Source organism: Myzus persicae, unplaced genomic scaffold, assembly GCF_001856785.1.
Source record: "Myzus persicae strain clone G006 unplaced genomic scaffold, MPER_G0061.0, whole genome shotgun sequence".
NCBI lineage: Eukaryota > Metazoa > Arthropoda > Insecta > Hemiptera > Aphididae > Myzus > Myzus persicae.
Genome location: NW_019102643.1, coordinates 163,468 through 182,673, shown reverse-complemented (window position 1 = coordinate 182,673; position 19,206 = coordinate 163,468). Strand labels below are relative to the sequence as shown.

The 19,206-nt window shown below is 28.6% G+C and overlaps 1 protein-coding gene and 1 long non-coding RNA gene across 5 annotated transcripts in view; one reads left to right on the top strand and one right to left on the bottom strand.

Moving 5' to 3' along the window:
- LOC111032843 (cerebellar degeneration-related protein 2) overlaps positions 1-19,206 on the bottom strand; it is a 38,905-nt gene that overhangs the window by 6,297 nt on the left and 13,402 nt on the right. The window contains exons 1-2 of one of the 4 annotated variants that reach the window (XM_022313298.1): positions 4,266-4,389; positions 1,606-1,801 (exon numbers count right to left, since the gene is read on the bottom strand). The exons of 2 other annotated variants lie outside the window; for them this stretch is intronic. In XM_022313298.1, coding sequence (XP_022168990.1) covers positions 1,606-1,696 — 91 coding nt within the window. In that variant the 5' untranslated portion in view covers positions 1,697-1,801; positions 4,266-4,389. Of the gene's footprint in view, positions 1-1,605; positions 1,802-4,265; positions 4,390-17,514; positions 17,833-19,206 lie in introns of those variants that run through there. One more of the 4 variants, XM_022313302.1, reaches the window with a different exon arrangement.
- On the top strand, positions 4,909-5,616 carry LOC111032844. Its single transcript, XR_002604346.1, has 2 exons — positions 4,909-5,372; positions 5,536-5,616. It is a non-coding gene; the product is annotated as an uncharacterized LOC111032844 (long non-coding RNA).

Genomic DNA, 19,206 nt, shown 5'->3' with positions numbered 1-19,206 from the left:
TCCGGTGTTCGTAATAGTGTAATACCTACATAAGAAGGTATAGTTAAACATAAACATGGTATTTCGAAAGCGTCGTAATTCCATAGAAGGAAGCTAGGAAGGTTCTTCGGCGAGACTTCGTGATCAAACGGAGAAAACTATTTTTTTTTTGATTTTCGTACCGATTTGGTTTTTTCATTGAAAGCTTACACTAACTGGGTTAGCCTATCAGGTTAACCTCGATTGTAATACAACTGAACACACGAATTGGTTTTCGTTAAAGCTATATAATATATTATAACGATGTTGCGCACTCAGCTGGGTTGGTCTTGGCAGTTGGCAGTAATTCTTATTGCATAAAACGATACTTTATTTTTGTTTTGTGGCTTTTTGATAATCATCAAAAACCAGACAAAAACTCATATTATATATACACTCACGTAGCTAGGTATACACTTTCGACCAATTTATGACAAAAATATATTTTTATATTTTATACACTTAGGTACATAAAACCTAAACTACAGTCGCAATTAGTTCAGTTGAAAGTTAGAAAGACATATGGAGGTAGGCATTAAAGATGGAAATGAAATGATATTTAGGTACCTGCCTACCTACCTATAATAACTACCTATATGGCTATATATTTATGTATGTATTTTAATATAAATGTGTAGGTACACATTTCATAGTTTATATATTATTATTATAGACTACACCATCATATAATTATATCGATATTTGAGTTCAAATACTAGGTACTTAATTCTCAATTAGTTATGATTAGACGTATAATTTTCCTATTGAAATCAATGATTTGGAATACATTTTATAATTATTTAATTACTTATATAGTTTCAACTTGATCGCGTAATTTTAATTAAACCTAACTATTTAAATGCATAGTGAAACAAAATATTATATCATAAAACTTTCAATTACAATTATATATTTCGTACTAACATATTTTATTGTAAGTGTATATCAATATACACGAGTAGGTACCTATTAATATACAGCATTAATTTAATTTAAAATTAGATTTAGTAATGTGAATTGTACTTACATCAAGAAACAATTGGTAACTACCTATTCGATTGCAATTTTTCATTAGGTACTTATCATTAAAAATTGATTATTTACTAAACAAATTAAAATCAACGTAACTTTCTAAAAAAATTATAATTTCTCATATCAGTACAAACCAATATAATTATAATTTACTACATTATAATATAATATGGATATTATTGCATGAACATTAAATTCTATATTACGTTTAGGCGGTATATTTAACTTTTTGAAGAGTATTATGTTTTTTTAGTTAAGACAAGTTTTTGATTGATTTATAAGAAATTGATAACATATAATGTATAATTAGTAAGCAAGTGTGTTGAACAGTTTTTTTTACCATCAAACATTTTCTCTTTAAAATTATTCGTGAATAAATGTTGTTCATGATGTTAATGTAAGTATGTAATGAGAACATTAATGTATGTTTTTTTACTTTTTATTTAAAAAAGTAACGGGTATGTTGTAAAAGTATTTTATAATATTAAGATATAATATTTGTCAAATCTGTTTACTGTTTAGTATATAGACTATATACGTATAATGTGTATATACCTTGTGGACCGCGAAGACATTCCAACTCGATTGTATAATCCCAGCAGTCCAGAGAAGCTAAATCCGACGTAGGCGTGATATTTTTATCCATATTCGTGATTTAATGCATATTTTTTTGAGAAAAAATCGTACAAGTATGATATCTTCTTTATTTAATAGTGCATAATCGTGAAATTAGGAATTATAAATGCGTGGCCTGGGAAACGTATGCATATATATAGGTATATGATAATATATAAATGTATAGTAATGTTAAGTATATTGAGCAAAAAATCTTAGTTTTTGTTTTTCACGTCACGTTATGCATACTAATGAGCAAATAATATTGTTACACAACGAACAATAGACATCCAAAAGTCGTCCAAAGAATAACTAATAATTGTTATATCGACAGTGTTGTATGAGATAGGTACCCAATATACTAGCTGAGGTCGGTATATGAATAATATATTGAAATGAGTTTAATGAATTGTTTGATTTGTTTGACCTGCTATATTTGAACTAATGAATGCCGGGTAAAAACATAAAATAAAATATGAAAATTTAAGTCACGGACATCACTCATTTTCAGCCATGAATATTACAATAATTAATGTGAGAAATGTTTGAGAAATACACGATTTTGAACATATAGTTTTGTATATTATTAAACTACATTCAATGTTCTCTTATATAAAAACGAAGAAAAATGAAATTTTAATGTAATTTTGAACCTTTACTATTTTTTTTTTACATAATTTTCATGCAATATACAGTGTTTAATTTTTTTCATCAATGCAACAGTTGTTTAAAATTTAACGGAATTTGTGACCGTTAATATACATGATTACGCAAGCATTTAGACAAAGTCAACAAGTCATAATATAAAAATGAATTTGTATTAAATTATTTATAAAGACATAAAATGCGTTATAATTGTTGTTTACTTTTGTTGTAGAGTAAACGGTAACTATTGAAATATGTAGATTATCAACAGACTAACGTCTATGGCAAATGTTAGTAAGAAAACAAAAAATAGCAGTTTAGATATGTATGTAATAATATATGTGTATATTGTGCACAGAAAACTTGATGTAATAAACTAAGAGATACCTACGGGCTACGTATAATCCACGTAAATGACATAATAACTGGTTTATGAATACAAATTTGTTTTTTTTTTTTGAACTCATACTATCAGGTCATGCAGCTAAATCATAATAATAATTGATTATCTTAATATACAGTTATATACAATGTACATTTTAATTTTAATTTTATCGTTTGAGCTTATTTATATTTAGTTAAACACGAAATTTATAATGCACATTTTTCTTTATTTTACTGAATATAGAATGTACTTACTTATATGTAAAAAACAAAATTCTACTTCAGTATAAATTTAGTATCGGGTAATTTCAGTTCTGAATTAAAATTATCGCTTCCTTTTTGAATTGTATGTATAATTTACTATACTTTACTTTGAAAAACGATGTGACAAAATTGAAGTATTTTCCGGTTCAATTTGTGTGTAAATTAGAACTGTTCAACAGACAACAGGCAACAGGTGTCTATATTTTTCAACTTATTTCGTGTATTATATAAAAGTGTCAACCAATATTACAATTAAGCTTAGAAAAAGATATTTTGAATTTAAATACATTATTAATTACTTTACATTTATATTATGACCGACCCCTTGTATATTGTGCAAAGACGAGGTGTATATCATGAATGTATGACACATGTACATTAAAATGTGTCAAACCTTCATGATACGCCACATGTGAATACAGACCGTGTAACTGTACATACGTGTATAACATTATACATATATATATATGTATAAATATTGTGTGTCCACGAAAACAGAGTACACCGAAAAAGTGAGGTTTTGCGCATGCCCAAAATATAAAAGTTCAAAAATTGTAAGTCATGGTAATTTATGATCCAATAGCTAAGTCTCAAGTCCCGCAAACAGAATTCAAAAATATGTGTAATGTACTGATGAATAGTATAAGTAACTGAGTTATAGAGCGTACCCATGTACTTTGTTTTTGTGGACACACAGTACATACTATATATATAAAATATATATACATTAACATACTATTATATGAACAAATAATGAAAGAATCATCGGTATTTCATAAACAAACGAGTATATAATAAATAATAATAATATATTCGGCTATTGGATATTATATTAACGTGTATCACTGTCGACAAATTACATAAAAAAAAGATGTGCGCTAAACGCTGCAGTGATACTTAACCACAGATGGTTGAAAAGTTATGTAATCGTAGATATTTAATCGGGTAGACAACACCGTCCTTTTCAGCGATTTCATATAGAATATGAGTGGAATTTTGATAAATCGATGGTCGATGCGAATAATGGTAATCAATTAATATTGACATGATATAATGTCGGATATATGATTTTTCTCTCATTTTTGCTGACTACAATGAGTGTGGCTGTTTTGCTTATCAATATATTAAGTATTTACTTTTATTATAATCCAAAAGGGCGAGGTTTCGACAGAAACGTTGCAATATAGTTGGAAAAAAAACTCATACAGTTTGGATGTCATAATATTTGTCACGTGTATCGTATATCGTGCAATCGTGGCCGGAAAAACTTGAGATTTTCTACTCAGGCATATCGAAAAACGTCATACCCTTTTCGCATTTCGTCCTAGCGAACAAGTCACATTCGTCCTATAAAATATTATATCATACACTTGTGTGCGCCTTACGCCTACACCAGCCTTGTGCGGACGACGCCCAAGTGGAAAGACGAAAAGCGTATACCGGTCGGAGGTCTTGCACGCCGTTACGTCGCGCTTGTCGAGATGACGTCTGCGGAGCACACCGCTCAACGTTGGAGGCGCGCGCACCGGAAACACTACCGCGAGCGTCCGACGAAAGCTCGGAAGTTCGGAAGACGAAAAAAATCACGACGTTCGTGTGAGTATTTTTCGTGTACTCGAAGATCGTGTGTGTATTTAATGAAAAGTCGCACGGATCGTATTGTATGGTTTTCGCGTCGAATTCTAATTATTGTACCGCCTCGACGTCGGTCAGTGGCGATCGCGCGAGCGGGCCGGCGTGCACGCGCCAAGAGACTGTTCCGCGGGAGAGCCCGGCGAGTACCTGGATCGCCAGTTCGGCGGCGGCGGCGGCGGCTGAGGTGTGCGTTGCATAGGTATATAATAGGCCGTACCTAGCCGGGCGAGGGGACAGGAGCGCTGGAGAGCGAACCGCGCGCGGACGACACACAAACCGGTTACCCACACCGATCGTCGTCGCCCGGCACACGGTCTCGGCGCGACTGCAGGAATTCTTCGTCGATCGCATTCCGCGGCGGCGGTATCGTCGTCGTGATGCAGTAATAACCATAATAATGATAACGTCATAAGAATATTACAATACGTCGTGTCGCGCTCTGCACTATAATACACGCCGAGTGCATTTCAACACGTCTCAATATTTGACAAAAATCTAATGAAATAAATAATAATATAATGTATTCTAGCTGTAGGGTGTGTAGGTACCTAAACATAACATAGATTGTAAATTATAATTAATAGAAAGTATAATCAAGTAGGTACATATTTTAGCAAAAAACGTACGAATTGAATTGAAGATTTTTTCAAATTGCAATTCTTAAAATGACATATAGAACCTCCCCATACTTAACCTGACACCTGCAGGGAATATTGTATTTAAACAATAACACGTCGACGTTTGCTACCTATAATGTAATGCCAAAAAAATAGAATATGGTAAGTTACGTCCGAAAAAAAAGGTAAAATATATAAAATACCATGTAATTAATCACCCGGTAATTAATTTAGTATGCTCTTCGGATAGATATAATTTCCGGATAATTATTATTATTGGATATAGGGAAATTATATTTCAAAAATTAAACGATTTAAATTTTAGTTTCAGAGTGAAAATTGGATTGTTTATTTTAGAAGTCAAGGCTACAAAAAATGTACATACACAATACACATTCAATAATACCTGAATATTAAAATACGAATGCAAAAAATTTAAATAAATACAGAATAATTAATTTTTAATCTATACATTTATTTGTAAGTATACATTATTTATATAATTTCCAGCTAATATGATTAAAAAAAAATTAAACCTACATTTGGATTTTGTTGTGGTAACTTGTTTTAATATCATTTTGACAATAAATATTTTTTATTTACGTATCATAGTTATTTTACCATTCAATGGTATGGAAAAACGGAATACCATTGCGTGTGTAATGTGTACATACAAAAAATATAAAAACTTTTACATTTTTTTTTCGTCAAAGTTCAAGCACCGTCAGAATTGATAATAATTATAAACGAAATCGCCGACTCGCCGACGCATTAAACCCGTCTGAGAGAATCGAGCGCGAAAAAATATTTAATCACACTGTATAATATACGCTTCCGAGGTCCATTCATCGTAATAATATCCCGCGGTCGTGTTCGCCGTTAATTAACTATATGCACTAACTGGGCCGCGGGGAAGGGGCAACCCGGCGTGGCGCACTTGGGTCCTCGGACGTTACGAAATCGTCGGTAGACGTATATGTATAATATTATACTATAGGTATGTATTATTATATTTATATTATACCTGCACCGGCGGCGGCGTGTCTCAAGAAAGCGATACGAAATAATATAATAATAATAAAAATATTGTAAATAATTACACTTAAAGTGCTATGAACTCTCGTTTAGGAACTATACGCACAACCCGTGCTTCGACACGTAGACACGTATAGAGTTGAAGGTACAGAGGTAGTTAATATTATTATTGTTAACATAATAGTAAAAAGTATATATTTCCGTTGTAGGCACATATTATAGCTGCGTAGAATTGTGCGCAGATAACCTCACGAAGCGGGAGACATCGGATTCGCACGTTTTACTTTGTGATATATGAGGTTTAACTTAATATGACTAGATACATATTATCTATAGAGACTAGAGAGGCACACACATTAGGCATATTTTACCTATATGGTCGTCGAAAATAAATGCCGTTATAATTATAACTAAGTCGTTTGTCTTTTTTTCAGTAATCAGTATGATCGTTACGTTTTTACAACTTTTTTCTTTTGAAAACTCAAAAATACCGACTCGAGATGTAATCACTAAATCATACCTGTAGCAGAATTACAGCCGAACCAGCATGAAGAATATATATTTTTATACATTAAGCACTCTACCCAGATGACAACGTAATATATTTTGTTAATTGCCACCACACCAGCCACCAGGTTTTAATTTTTCTAAATATTTAATTTAAAAAAAAACTTTTTAATTGAAAATATAGTGTTCTGAATATTATAAATTTATAAAACATGCACTTGGGTTTCAAATTCTAATTATTAAATTTTATATATGTATATATTATATATCGAATATGCGAATATGAAAGTATGAAACAATTTTTATTATAATTAAATAAAATATGTTTTAGTTTTAATGATAGATTTTTTATATTACAATTTATGTACCCGTATAATGTATTCATCGTCACAAAACAGTTTGACATTGTCAAGTGTCAACCATTTTATATTTTGTTTCCATTATTCGAAGCCACATTATACTAACTGAGTAAACAGTTAAACAAATTAACTAATCTTGATTTTAAATACATCGTGTCTATAATAAAAATACAAGCATATGAAATAGAATAATAAAATGCTACAATATTCTTAGAATACGTTATCTTAGTATTTCAGTTAAGGTGTTAGTAGATGTTTATTTCAAACATTTTGGAAGTTGGATAATATTTCATTAAAAACCACACTGAAAATATCCATTGCTATACAACCAAGAATCACAACAAGTTCGCTGGCCATTATTGAAACCTATCCAGTCGTAATATTAAGGAAATATCGGGTATACACTATTGGCACGTATTTTTAAATTGTACTTATCAGTGTAACATTTAACGTTTTGGCCGTTATAATAATTCGAATATTTACTAACCGTTATTAACTGATTAGTGTTAATCATTAAAAATAAAAACTGATATCTATCACGATTAGACGTAACTGTAGCGGGTTTAGACTTAAGAACATATTATTAAATATTACTAATTGAAAACGTCGAGTACAAACTATTTTCTAGGTTTGTAATTTTACATTGTTATAGACTTACAAATATACACGCATACCTAAATGTAGTGCATTATTCTGTGAATCATTCCAACTTACAATTAGACGTTTTTGTTTTATATAGGCCGTGAGATATTACTTGGGACTTAGGAACATAACATATATATATTGTGTCATGAATATTTAAACATTTAGCCTGAATAATACGTAAACAGTAAACACGTATGAACACAAATTAAAGGGTGCAGTTGAATGAAATGTAAAATATTTAACACCATATGGTTCCGTAGAGATTACTTACTATGTTTTAGAAATAGAGCATACATAGGTGTGGTTATAGTATAAAATATATTTAATAGTTATGGCTTATATATGAGATAGATATATCTAGTAAAATTTCAACACTATAATATGTCAAATAGGTGCACACATACCCACCATATATTAAGTCACTAAAGATATAGGTAAGTGAGCTGCAGTATATAATATAGATAATATGCAGTCGAGTAAATGCACGTATATACAATACGCATATCCCAGATAGGTATATAACGTATATTATGTTTTGAGTACATAACCAAACACGCTAATGTATACAAAAAATCATAAACTTACTAGTTATTATTTATTATAGTTAGGTATTACTAACTATCATAAATTCTCATATGATTATAATATGACGTATTGACGTGTTTTTATGGCATTAACAATATGAACTAAGAATAATTATATCTAATGATTGATTATTGATTGATCGAAAACGAAAAAAATAACATATAAATTGTATTATAAAGTAATTACTAATTAGTCTAAAGTTAGTAAAATATTATATTATAATAGTAATAAAAATAACTAATCCATTTGATCAATTATTTGGTGGAGGTATATACATATTTAGTTTTACCTATCAATAAGAAATTAATACTAGCGATCAGATTTTCTGGTATATTAACATTACGTACTTGTTTAAAGTTAAAGATCTGTTGACGAGATGGAAAAGTGCTTAAAAATTAAAAGATTTTTAATGGACTTATGAACAAATAAATTAAATATAACCACGAATAAATTAAAAAGCATCAGGTTTTCAGTATGCTGTATACTAATAACTAATAATTTATTTCTAAAACTATACATCTAAAAATTTATTAGTAATAATAAGGCGCTAACATAGTTATAACATTTCTCAAAAATTATCTTTTGTCTATAAAATGACAAAATTAAATCCATAATTTTGTACCTGTGTGGCTATTTCTATTTGGCTAAATCCATAATATTATCTAGTGCATTATTAAATCTTAAACAGAAAACGAAATTAAGAAATTAATTTCACATACTAATTATGGTTATATGATTTTTTTATCATAATATTAATCCGGAAACGTACCTTCCTAATTTATATTTTTCACTTCCTATTTCCAAACAATGAAACAAGTGAAAAAGTAACCCGATAAACGCGCATTTTTGTTTAGTTAAATTATACGTGTAAACACGTATTGAAGATTGTTATGATGGAATTTATATTAACTGAACAAATAGACTGTTGGTATTTTAAATTCTCTAAAATTAGTAGGTATGCTATTATTCGTGTTAATTGCAATGACTATTGTTTGTTTTATTTCTTAGTGCGTTTTCGAAAAACCAATAATAACTATGATATTGACGCGTACGATTATATAAACTCGTGTATCATAAATATCTTTCAGATTTTAAAGTAAAAAAATGTGTATAAGACAAGTGAACACAGATACCTACTATTATCATAAACATAGTAATCTATCATCTATACGTATAAACTAGCAATGATTTTTAAAAATGTTTAGCATGTGTAAGGTTTTTATTTTAGTTTTTAACCAGTATTATAAACATAACTCATAAGTATACAGAGGTATATAAATATTCAAGTTTTCTAAAATCTCTCTCACTCTTTTAGCTATATATTAAAATAGCTAGAGCTTTTGGTTTTTGAACGGCTGCCGTCGTATTTTTCGAATGGAAAATAATTTCCAGCAAATACTTATTTGAAAACAATAACAAATTTCCATACATTCCATTCACACAATATGGTAAATATTATGTATATTCAAAAGAATAATAGGTATATGTTTAAAACATTACACTAATGCACTATATAATATACCTTCGAAAAACAAATAGCTACTCATTATAATTGACAGCATGCATTAGGTACAGTAAACGCTAAGCCACGCGGCATAGTTGTCGTTTCATAACTGATCCTAAATATGTAAATATTACTTAAAAATTATCTGCAGAGTATGGAAGACTCGAAGACGCAGTCCATTATTTTATAACAAGTCTTGTTTGCAAAGTGCATCGAACTATCGAGATTCCCCCTTGAGCAATTTGCGTATGGAAAGTATTATTTCTTTTACTTGTTGTATAGTCAATATTATAAACACTGGAGTAACAATCATAACCACTTGGTTATTATGATGCACGAAGAAAAATCTCACCCATGAGGCAATACTTTAATAATTATAATAAAAAAAAATGTTGTATTGAATGCTTGCAGATAAAGGTGGCTCACGACTGGGAAATTTTAAGCTATTGTTTCAAAATCGAAAAGTGATATATTTGAAAAGTGAAGGTATTCGTGCAAAATATATATTATATATACATGTGTAAAATGTAACAAGAAAATAATTATTGAGATGTAGTCTAACCCCAACGAAACAGGAAATCCGAATTTGGAGATAGATAACTATTTTATAGTTACATAACACCCATATATGGTATATTTTATAAATAACAGAACATTTTATTTCGTAAAGTAAATTTATAATATACTTATAGTGAAAATGAATGTACCTCTCTCTATATATATATTTATATAATTATAAATATAGATGTTTGTTTATCCGAAATTAATAGACTCAAAAACTGCTGGACCATTTTCAATAAAAGTTATATTAATAGAATTCTTGAGACTTGAGGGTTTATAGCTTATTTTATCAACCCCTAAAGTTAGGAAGCTAAAGAGTAGTTCACAGATGCATTTTTTTATTTCAAGAAAAAAGATTTTATTTTTTGTTTATTTAAATGATTGCCATTAAATTAGCTGTTAACCATTATTACTATTAAAATTAGTAGAAATATGAGATATACATTTTTAAATTTTTAGAAATATATTTATAAAAAACCAAATCTTTGGCACGGGCAACGTACAACGCCGGCGGGACAGCTATAGTAGGCATAGTATAAACATAAGAACTTTGTAGTGCACACAATTTAAATTTACCCAACAGTTTAACATCCAATATTTATTATCGTCTTACAACTTGTGTGTTATCTTGAATACCGTCCAAGGAAGTACCATGATTAAACCGTCAATAACTAATTATTATTTGACGGTTGGGCAACCATACAGACTATTATCGATTATTTTTCTCAACTATTTCAATCACTGATTGTTGATATTGTGCACACAAGTATACAACACAAATTAACGAAGGTCTAACCGTTAACTATGTACATTGCATAATTTTTAGATACTTATAACGAAGCACATATTATATAAAGCATATTACACTAAGTAGAGAACAAAATACAGTATGTGCATTTTTATAGATCTAAACTGGAACCGTATCATTTGAACATGTTCAGTCACGTCCATGTGCTGATTCGAGTTATAGACACTTATAATCTAATTTAGTGATTTAAATTTATATTTCCAAATATGTATAGAAACATAGATGCCTTCAAGTTTCTAATAGGAAATGGAAGTCAGCTAACTAACCAATGTGACGAACAATGTTTGAGGTTATACACAATATATAAATTACGGTTCTTAACACACATAATATATTAAGAAAATTATACTAGTTAAAAATGTTATGGAAATTAAACAGAATTCATTTTCGTAACTTGATAGTCAAAATACGTACAACCATAATATCTAAATTCTATTGATAATATATTAATATTACATAAAGAAAGTAGGAACCAGGAAATTAAGTAGTACTCGAAGACTTTGCTTGTCTTTTCTTGTTTGAAGTGGATTTTATTGTAAATGTAAGTAAAATTTAAGTACGAAGATGGTGTGTGTTTTTTAAACACAAATTTTACTTGTATTTTTAAAGTATTATTTATTAAATAAAAATAAAAATTTGTAATATTGATCACATTTAAATAGTAATCTATGCCTAAGACCTAAGTAAATATTTTATACAATATTATAAATAGGTATACTCGTATAATATTGTTTATGGAATGCCATATTTTATGGACTTTAGACGTGAATAAAATACGAAATACAGATTATAAATTCATACACTTAATCCTTTTACAGCTTTTTTTAATGCATAGAGTTAGTTTTCGTTAAATCGTTATTTTTTAACTTGTGTTCAGCATCCATGTTTACCAAGTTGTATCAGGACTTGTACAAAAATATATCTTGTAAAAAGACATAATTTATTACTAAAAATATGTAACTGTTATTAGATAAATTATATAAGTTTTCTTGTAGTTATCCGAATGTTAAAATACTAGTTGTTTTTAATAAAAATTACCTATACTTTTTAAAGTGAAAAAACGTGATTGCAAAATTTAAATAAAAAAAATTAAGTGGATGTCGAAGGTTTTATTAAATCATTAATAGATATTGTTTAACTATAGGTATAATAAAATGATTCAATGTTGTTATTCAAATGCCTACATTATGTATTGAATTAGGTTGTACGCTTATTGTTAATTTTGAAATAATTCCTAATGTATTATATCCATTACGTTTTATTTTTCTTGACACATAACTTCTTGATGGCTACAGTTAGTTTTGTACGAGTCAATAATTGTTAGGTACTTATTGCATGATAAATATAAGATATATTGGTCATGGGTCGTGGGTCATTTGATGATTAATAATAACATGATTGTTTTGAAAACATGCTTGATGAACATCTTACTTAATTTATACGTGCATATTGGATATCAAAATCAAGACAAGTACTATAATCAATTGAGAATTAATAAAAAAAGTAAACTTTAGAAATATAGAATTATAATTTATTTTTAATAACATAGTTTGATAGTTAAAATAACTATTAACTTTTAATAGTATAGGTATAATATAGAACAACATATATACGATACTTTTACATTCAAAATTTGTGCTATTAGGTACTTAAGCTAATAAAGTATAACTAATTTTTTTTATTTTAAAAATTGATAATACTTTATGTTGTCGCCATAATGTAGATTTGTTTAAACTCTAGTTGGTTTATTGTATCATGTTACTGAAGACGTATTTCATACATATTGATTAAGGTGTTGTTATGGATCGTTCAGTTATATATATGTGTGTGTGTTTTTGAGAATATTAAAAATTATATTTATCTTACTTAAATATACAATTATTAAGTAAAAAATATTGGAATTCATTACCTATTAAATAGTTCAATTTATTACTTTGGTCTGTAAACATGGTATAAAGAATATATCTACTAAACACTAAATATTATGGTTTTTGTAAATAATGTGGTTTTATTTAGACTTTAAGATATTAAGTGAAAAATATTGAAACTTATTATTAAACATTACGAATTACAATTTATTACTAAGATGTTTACTATCACTAAATATTATGGTTTTTATACATAATATGGTTTTAATAAATGTAGGTATTTTGTATAGTATACTATTATTATGTATTGTGAGGTATAGTAGGTAATGTTTGGTAGCATGGACTATTAGAATTCTTCACGAGGTATAGAAAGTGTAAGTACATGATGGAAGTAGGAAACATGCTTAACCTTCGTTCAAGGTTATGGATTGACTTTTTTTGTTCACTTTTACCACACAGGATATGACATAGACCGACGGATCAATTTAAAGAATCTGGAGACACATTGATGATTGAATATATATAAAAAAAATATACATACAATACAAAGCAACGGTATTTCATTATTTTCTCTCGCAAGTATTATGAAGATGTTTTTAAAAAGTAAAAAACTTAATACAGGCACTTTATAGATTAAGTTTATAAAAATGTATTATTTTTTTATCGACACATCTTGTTTTTAACTTAATTATTAAGCACTTAATTTTTAATTTTTTTTTAAATTCTCCAACCAAGTTTTCGTATTGATATTTACCCCAACTCATCTTTATAGTCAATCAATAAATCTTCAAAGCCCACTTACATTCTATGCTTAAAATAAAATGTATTAGTTTTCCGTGAATATTTAATTACGTTTTTAAAATTTTTTTGAACATTGAATATTTTAACTTAAGGGAAATACTTTGTATTTTAATATTATATTATATATTATTATTTTTCTCATTTGTATATTTTTTAAAGGCTACATCTTAAAATGTCTAATCTACTTAGAGTTGTGTGACAGCAAATATTTTATAGTTAATATAATTAATAGTTACTTAAATGTCCTAATCTAATAAATAGACACACAATTGTAAAATCAATAAGTCAATAGTTTTTTTATGACGCACTTAATAATAATAAAACGATTCACATATAAATAATTTTTTCTGATTACGTTCTGACGTTTATCAACCAAATACTTAAAACTCTCAAACAAATTGACAGGCACAGGGGATATTTAAATGTTTCTTTAATTAAAGGTACCTTCATGGCTACTAAATATATTGTAATATAATTTTATTATGTTTTATTTTCTTTTAACTAAAAGTGAGATATCGGTACCTATGGGCTATGGTAACCTGTCTATTGTAGTTATATACTATGCACCTACTCTTCCTGCAAGGACGTGAATATTTATGTATAGTATATGTAGGAAATTAACATTTAAATTAAAATTATAAAAACGTAATCTAAATGTTGAATCATCATTAAGCCTTTATTCAAGAACACACAATATTTTTAATTTATTCAAGTGGGAAATCAATTGTATTTAATATGTTCTGTTTGAGATTGGTAGTACCTACTTCAGTTACTCATGTAGGTACTCGTTCATAGTGCATATAAGTACGCTTTAAAAAAATCTGTATGGTGGTTACTGATTTTATCGTTGTTAGTTTTGATCAAGTTATGTCATAGATTTATTACTTGGCTTATTTATATTTTCTTCATATACATCATACAGCCATAAACTATATGTTATCCCCTTTGTTGTAATATAAAACTAACAATATTGCATTTGCAATGTTAATAACGAGGAACCGGTTCACTTGTCAAGGAAGCTAAGGTATACGTTCGAGTACGTTTGAAAGTAAAAAAAATAAAACAACTGGTTTTGATCAACGAACTCGAAACCCATGCGAATCACTTTAAGTACCATATAGGCTTACACGCTGTAGGTACCTACACATTACTATGATGCAATTGATCGAATCCTAATTTCCAAAAAACAATTGACGTAAAACAAATGTTGTCGTGCACATTAACAGGTGTGTGTAATATACAACTCAAAAGAAACAAAACCAACTAGAATTCAATATCCATGACACAGTTTGAAATACTACTCTACAGAGCCTGTATATGGTAGACGAAACCTTGAAATAAGATAGGAAGACGATCATCACACTATTCACTATTGTCATGCATTATTACAATACGAGTTAAAGAAAGTATCATATTATGATAAACATTAGTTTTCAGCTTATATAGTTTATACATCTTAAGTCTTAACTTATTAAATACCTACAAATCGAGTGTACTCAAAACTATCAGACTACCTAGGTGTTAAATTTAAGTACGTTGTTTTTTTTTTTAATAGGCCAATTTATGCCTTTCTATAATGTAAGAACATAATATTATGATAGAATTATATATATTTTTTAAAGTATGGGTGATTAATGAGATATGTTAAACCACACTTGCTTACATTATTGCAACCAAATCAAAAGATCTTGCAAGTACTAGCCAGTTCAAGGACTATATGAAACTGTATTGTAGGTACTTCATACCCGAAAAATTGTTCACAGAAAAGCAGCATAATATAATGAAATTAAAGTAAAACATCATCGGGAAACCAATTTTAAATGCCTACTGACAATGCCTTGCTTCAGAATCCAAAATATTACAAACTAAATTTTATTACTGAACTTATTTAAAATTTCGTTGAGTCCATTATGACATATACAGCCATACAGGATGCACTTTAAAAACTATTATCAGAATTCAGATTTATTATAAAATATTTAAATTTATTAGGTTTTTACCTGCAGTAGTGCGCATACATCGAGTTTTTGTTTACTAACAAACTTGGACAGAATTACTGAAGGTAGGTAACTATTACATTAAAAATGATGTGAAATAGCACACGAATATTCATGCTAGTTAACCCGAGTGAATAATATTTTAGCTTACATTATGGAAGAATCAAGAATTCAGATTTTTAACATTCACATTATTAAAGAATTAATGATGTACAATGGGTTACGCAGGATCTTCACCTTTCAATAATAACATTAATAGTGGGACAATAACTGATTATTAAGCACGACATATTTCACCTTTGAGTGAGGCAAATTATTAAGTTGGCACAAATTCACATTGCAAGTAACTGTACAAAATTAATTCTTACGGCACTTTTAGATTAGCCTCATTCAATAGTTTAATACCGTGTGGAAAAATTATCAATGAAAATATAAAATTTACATAAATAATATTGCAGTATAATTAATTTATGTGCGTCGTCTTTTAATGCCAGCTATACCGGCTATAACTATTACTTATACCTAATATTGTACGATTTCAGAGTTTATGCTTGATATTTTGAACACTATTTTTATTTTGAGCAGGCTCAAGCGAGTATTATAACTATACTAACTCAGAAATCTAACGCTATTATTTTTTACTTATAAAATATTATTACTTTAAAATTGTTCGCCAAAAACAAAAACTATTATCGCACAGTACTTTGTGTGATATTCAAAATAAAATGATCTAAACTTTAGAGTTTAAACTTGAAAGTTTAAATCGTTCGCATTCTATAGTGCTTTATGTTTTATTTTATCTCAATGTTCCAATTAGATAAAAAGAATTGTTTAACTAATGTGTACACAATACGCATTTATGAAATCGCTATATTAAGCATTAGCTCGATATAGGTACCTAAATAATATATCACATGAAGTTATGTTGCAGATATTATCAATACTTTGTAGTTGTTTCGATATAGTTATTAACTGATGTTTTTTCCAAGAAGCATAAAAATTCAGTCGTCCTCTGTATTTTACTGTCTAATCTTGTGAGTTTTCACAGATTGACTGAAGATTCCACAGAAAAGAGGAAAATTACAAAAGTTATTATTACTTATCAATAGGTACTTAAAAAAAGAAACGATTAGACGTATTGTAATAAAAGATAATAATATGACGTATATGATTGATCGTGAGCAATAATCATAATTTTTCGAACTAATTATCGTCTTCCGTTTATGATATAATAGTCTGTCGAATTATGGGTACCTACATTATAAACGGTCGGATAATGCTTTCCATTTCTCCGGGTCGATAATAAATAAACGGTCTAATATTTTATTAATATTTAATATATTGGTCGAGTTTCGACGGAAGGGAAATATTATATATACATATATATATATACTATATTCCCAAATAACGGTAAAGGAAACCACGCGAAAAAACTTTGACATAAGACAAACGAACCAGTTAGAAACTTCCGAATCGTGTTTAGCCTCAAACAATATTTATGCATTATTATATTTTTATTAACCTATAGGTGCATTAGTTGGACCGAAAGTAAAAGTAGTCACGACCGTATTCATAAATATATATATATAGGTACATATTTATTTTATAGTAAACTTTTCATTGATTCGGCTTACCGTTTAGAACACCAAACGAATCTTCAAATTCCATGCTGAGACACCGGTTCCGAACTCGTTGCATGATATGTTATTATTACTTGTCGAACAATATTACGTACCGTCTACTATTATAATATGCTAAGTACTAGTAATATTCAAACACGGACGAAATTCGGTCGTTGAACGAGTAGAATACGACGAGAATATGCTTATAAAATAATCAAAAAATCACGTCGCAGTTGTATTGTTATCGCATTAAATAAATACTATATTATAAAACGTCTACCGCTTTGTGTCGACCCTTGCCACGCTGCATCGCGATCAAGACTGAATTTCAACCATTATAAGTATTGATAACCTGGCCACATGCGAGCCCATACGCACGCGATTATGTTCAAGGCAAACGTATAATATTTCGTATATACAACTCGTTTTCAGACCTGACCAAGCAATAATAATACTGTATGCTATATTATATTATAAGCAGAAGCCGATCGTCATAAATTGCCTCGTTAAATATTACTTAAGTGCGGACAATTTCTTTTTTTATTTTATTTTTTTATTCAATTTTGACATTGAAAATGAAAACGCGGAAAATGCATATAATATAATGTAATGACAATAGAAAAATAAATCCTTTTCGAGATTGAATACATCACCGACGATTTCGTATATACGAAAACATCATTAAATATTTTCGGGAAAAAATGTATGCTAAGGTTAATTGATTCTTAATTCTACTACCACCACCACCACCACACTGTAAAATATGTTACGAGTGTGCGTTATTTGTATACCGTGGTTGCGGTACTAAGTTTGTCAAAATGTATGTTATAAAAACTTTTAAGAATTCAATTGGTTGAGTAGGCGGAACAATATTGAAACCTTTAAAGTACCTAGGCAAGTTACGTGAATAATGGAAAGCAATATATACATGTTTTATTATAAAAAGCGTAATTTATGATATTGCGTATCGTCATTAGTATTCATCACTAATAATTATAAAATAAGTTAAAAACAGTTTGTAACTAATTATAATAATATCTTAAAATTTAATTTTTAATAAGTAACATTTCATGAAAAACATAAACAACACTTATATGTAATGAAATACGTAATGTGTAATAAAAGTTTATAGTGAAGTGTTCCATAATATGTATTTTATCTGGGAAAAAATACTAAACACTTTTCATGTTATTTTAAATAAAATATATATAGTGAAGTCTTATACCGGGATATTTTCAAGTTTGCATATTATTATTATATGTTTAATGTTTGTTGCATAACCGCAAAAAAAAAATATTTTACTTTTCAATCCATGCTTGATATTGTTTTAATTATTCCGTGTAATTAATGATTTATGAACGCCCACATAAATACTTAAGGGATTAAATGTGTATTAATATTTCTTTGTTTACTCGAGGAGAAATTTAAGAAATGTATATCCCACGCTACCTTATAAAACACTTATCGTTCAAGTGATGATAGAAGTAAATAAGTTTCTCATCGCTTAATATAGATAGTAATATATATTATATAGGTATGTAATTAATAAAAATACTTTTTAACGCCCGTGTGGCGTGTACACACATTTTGTACTCCACGGCTAAAATGCAAATCGCGAATCTTGAAAGACGACCTCAAAATATATTATGTTTTACCAAAGATGATAACAATGGATGGTTCAGCGAGTTTGACTTTTATTATTTT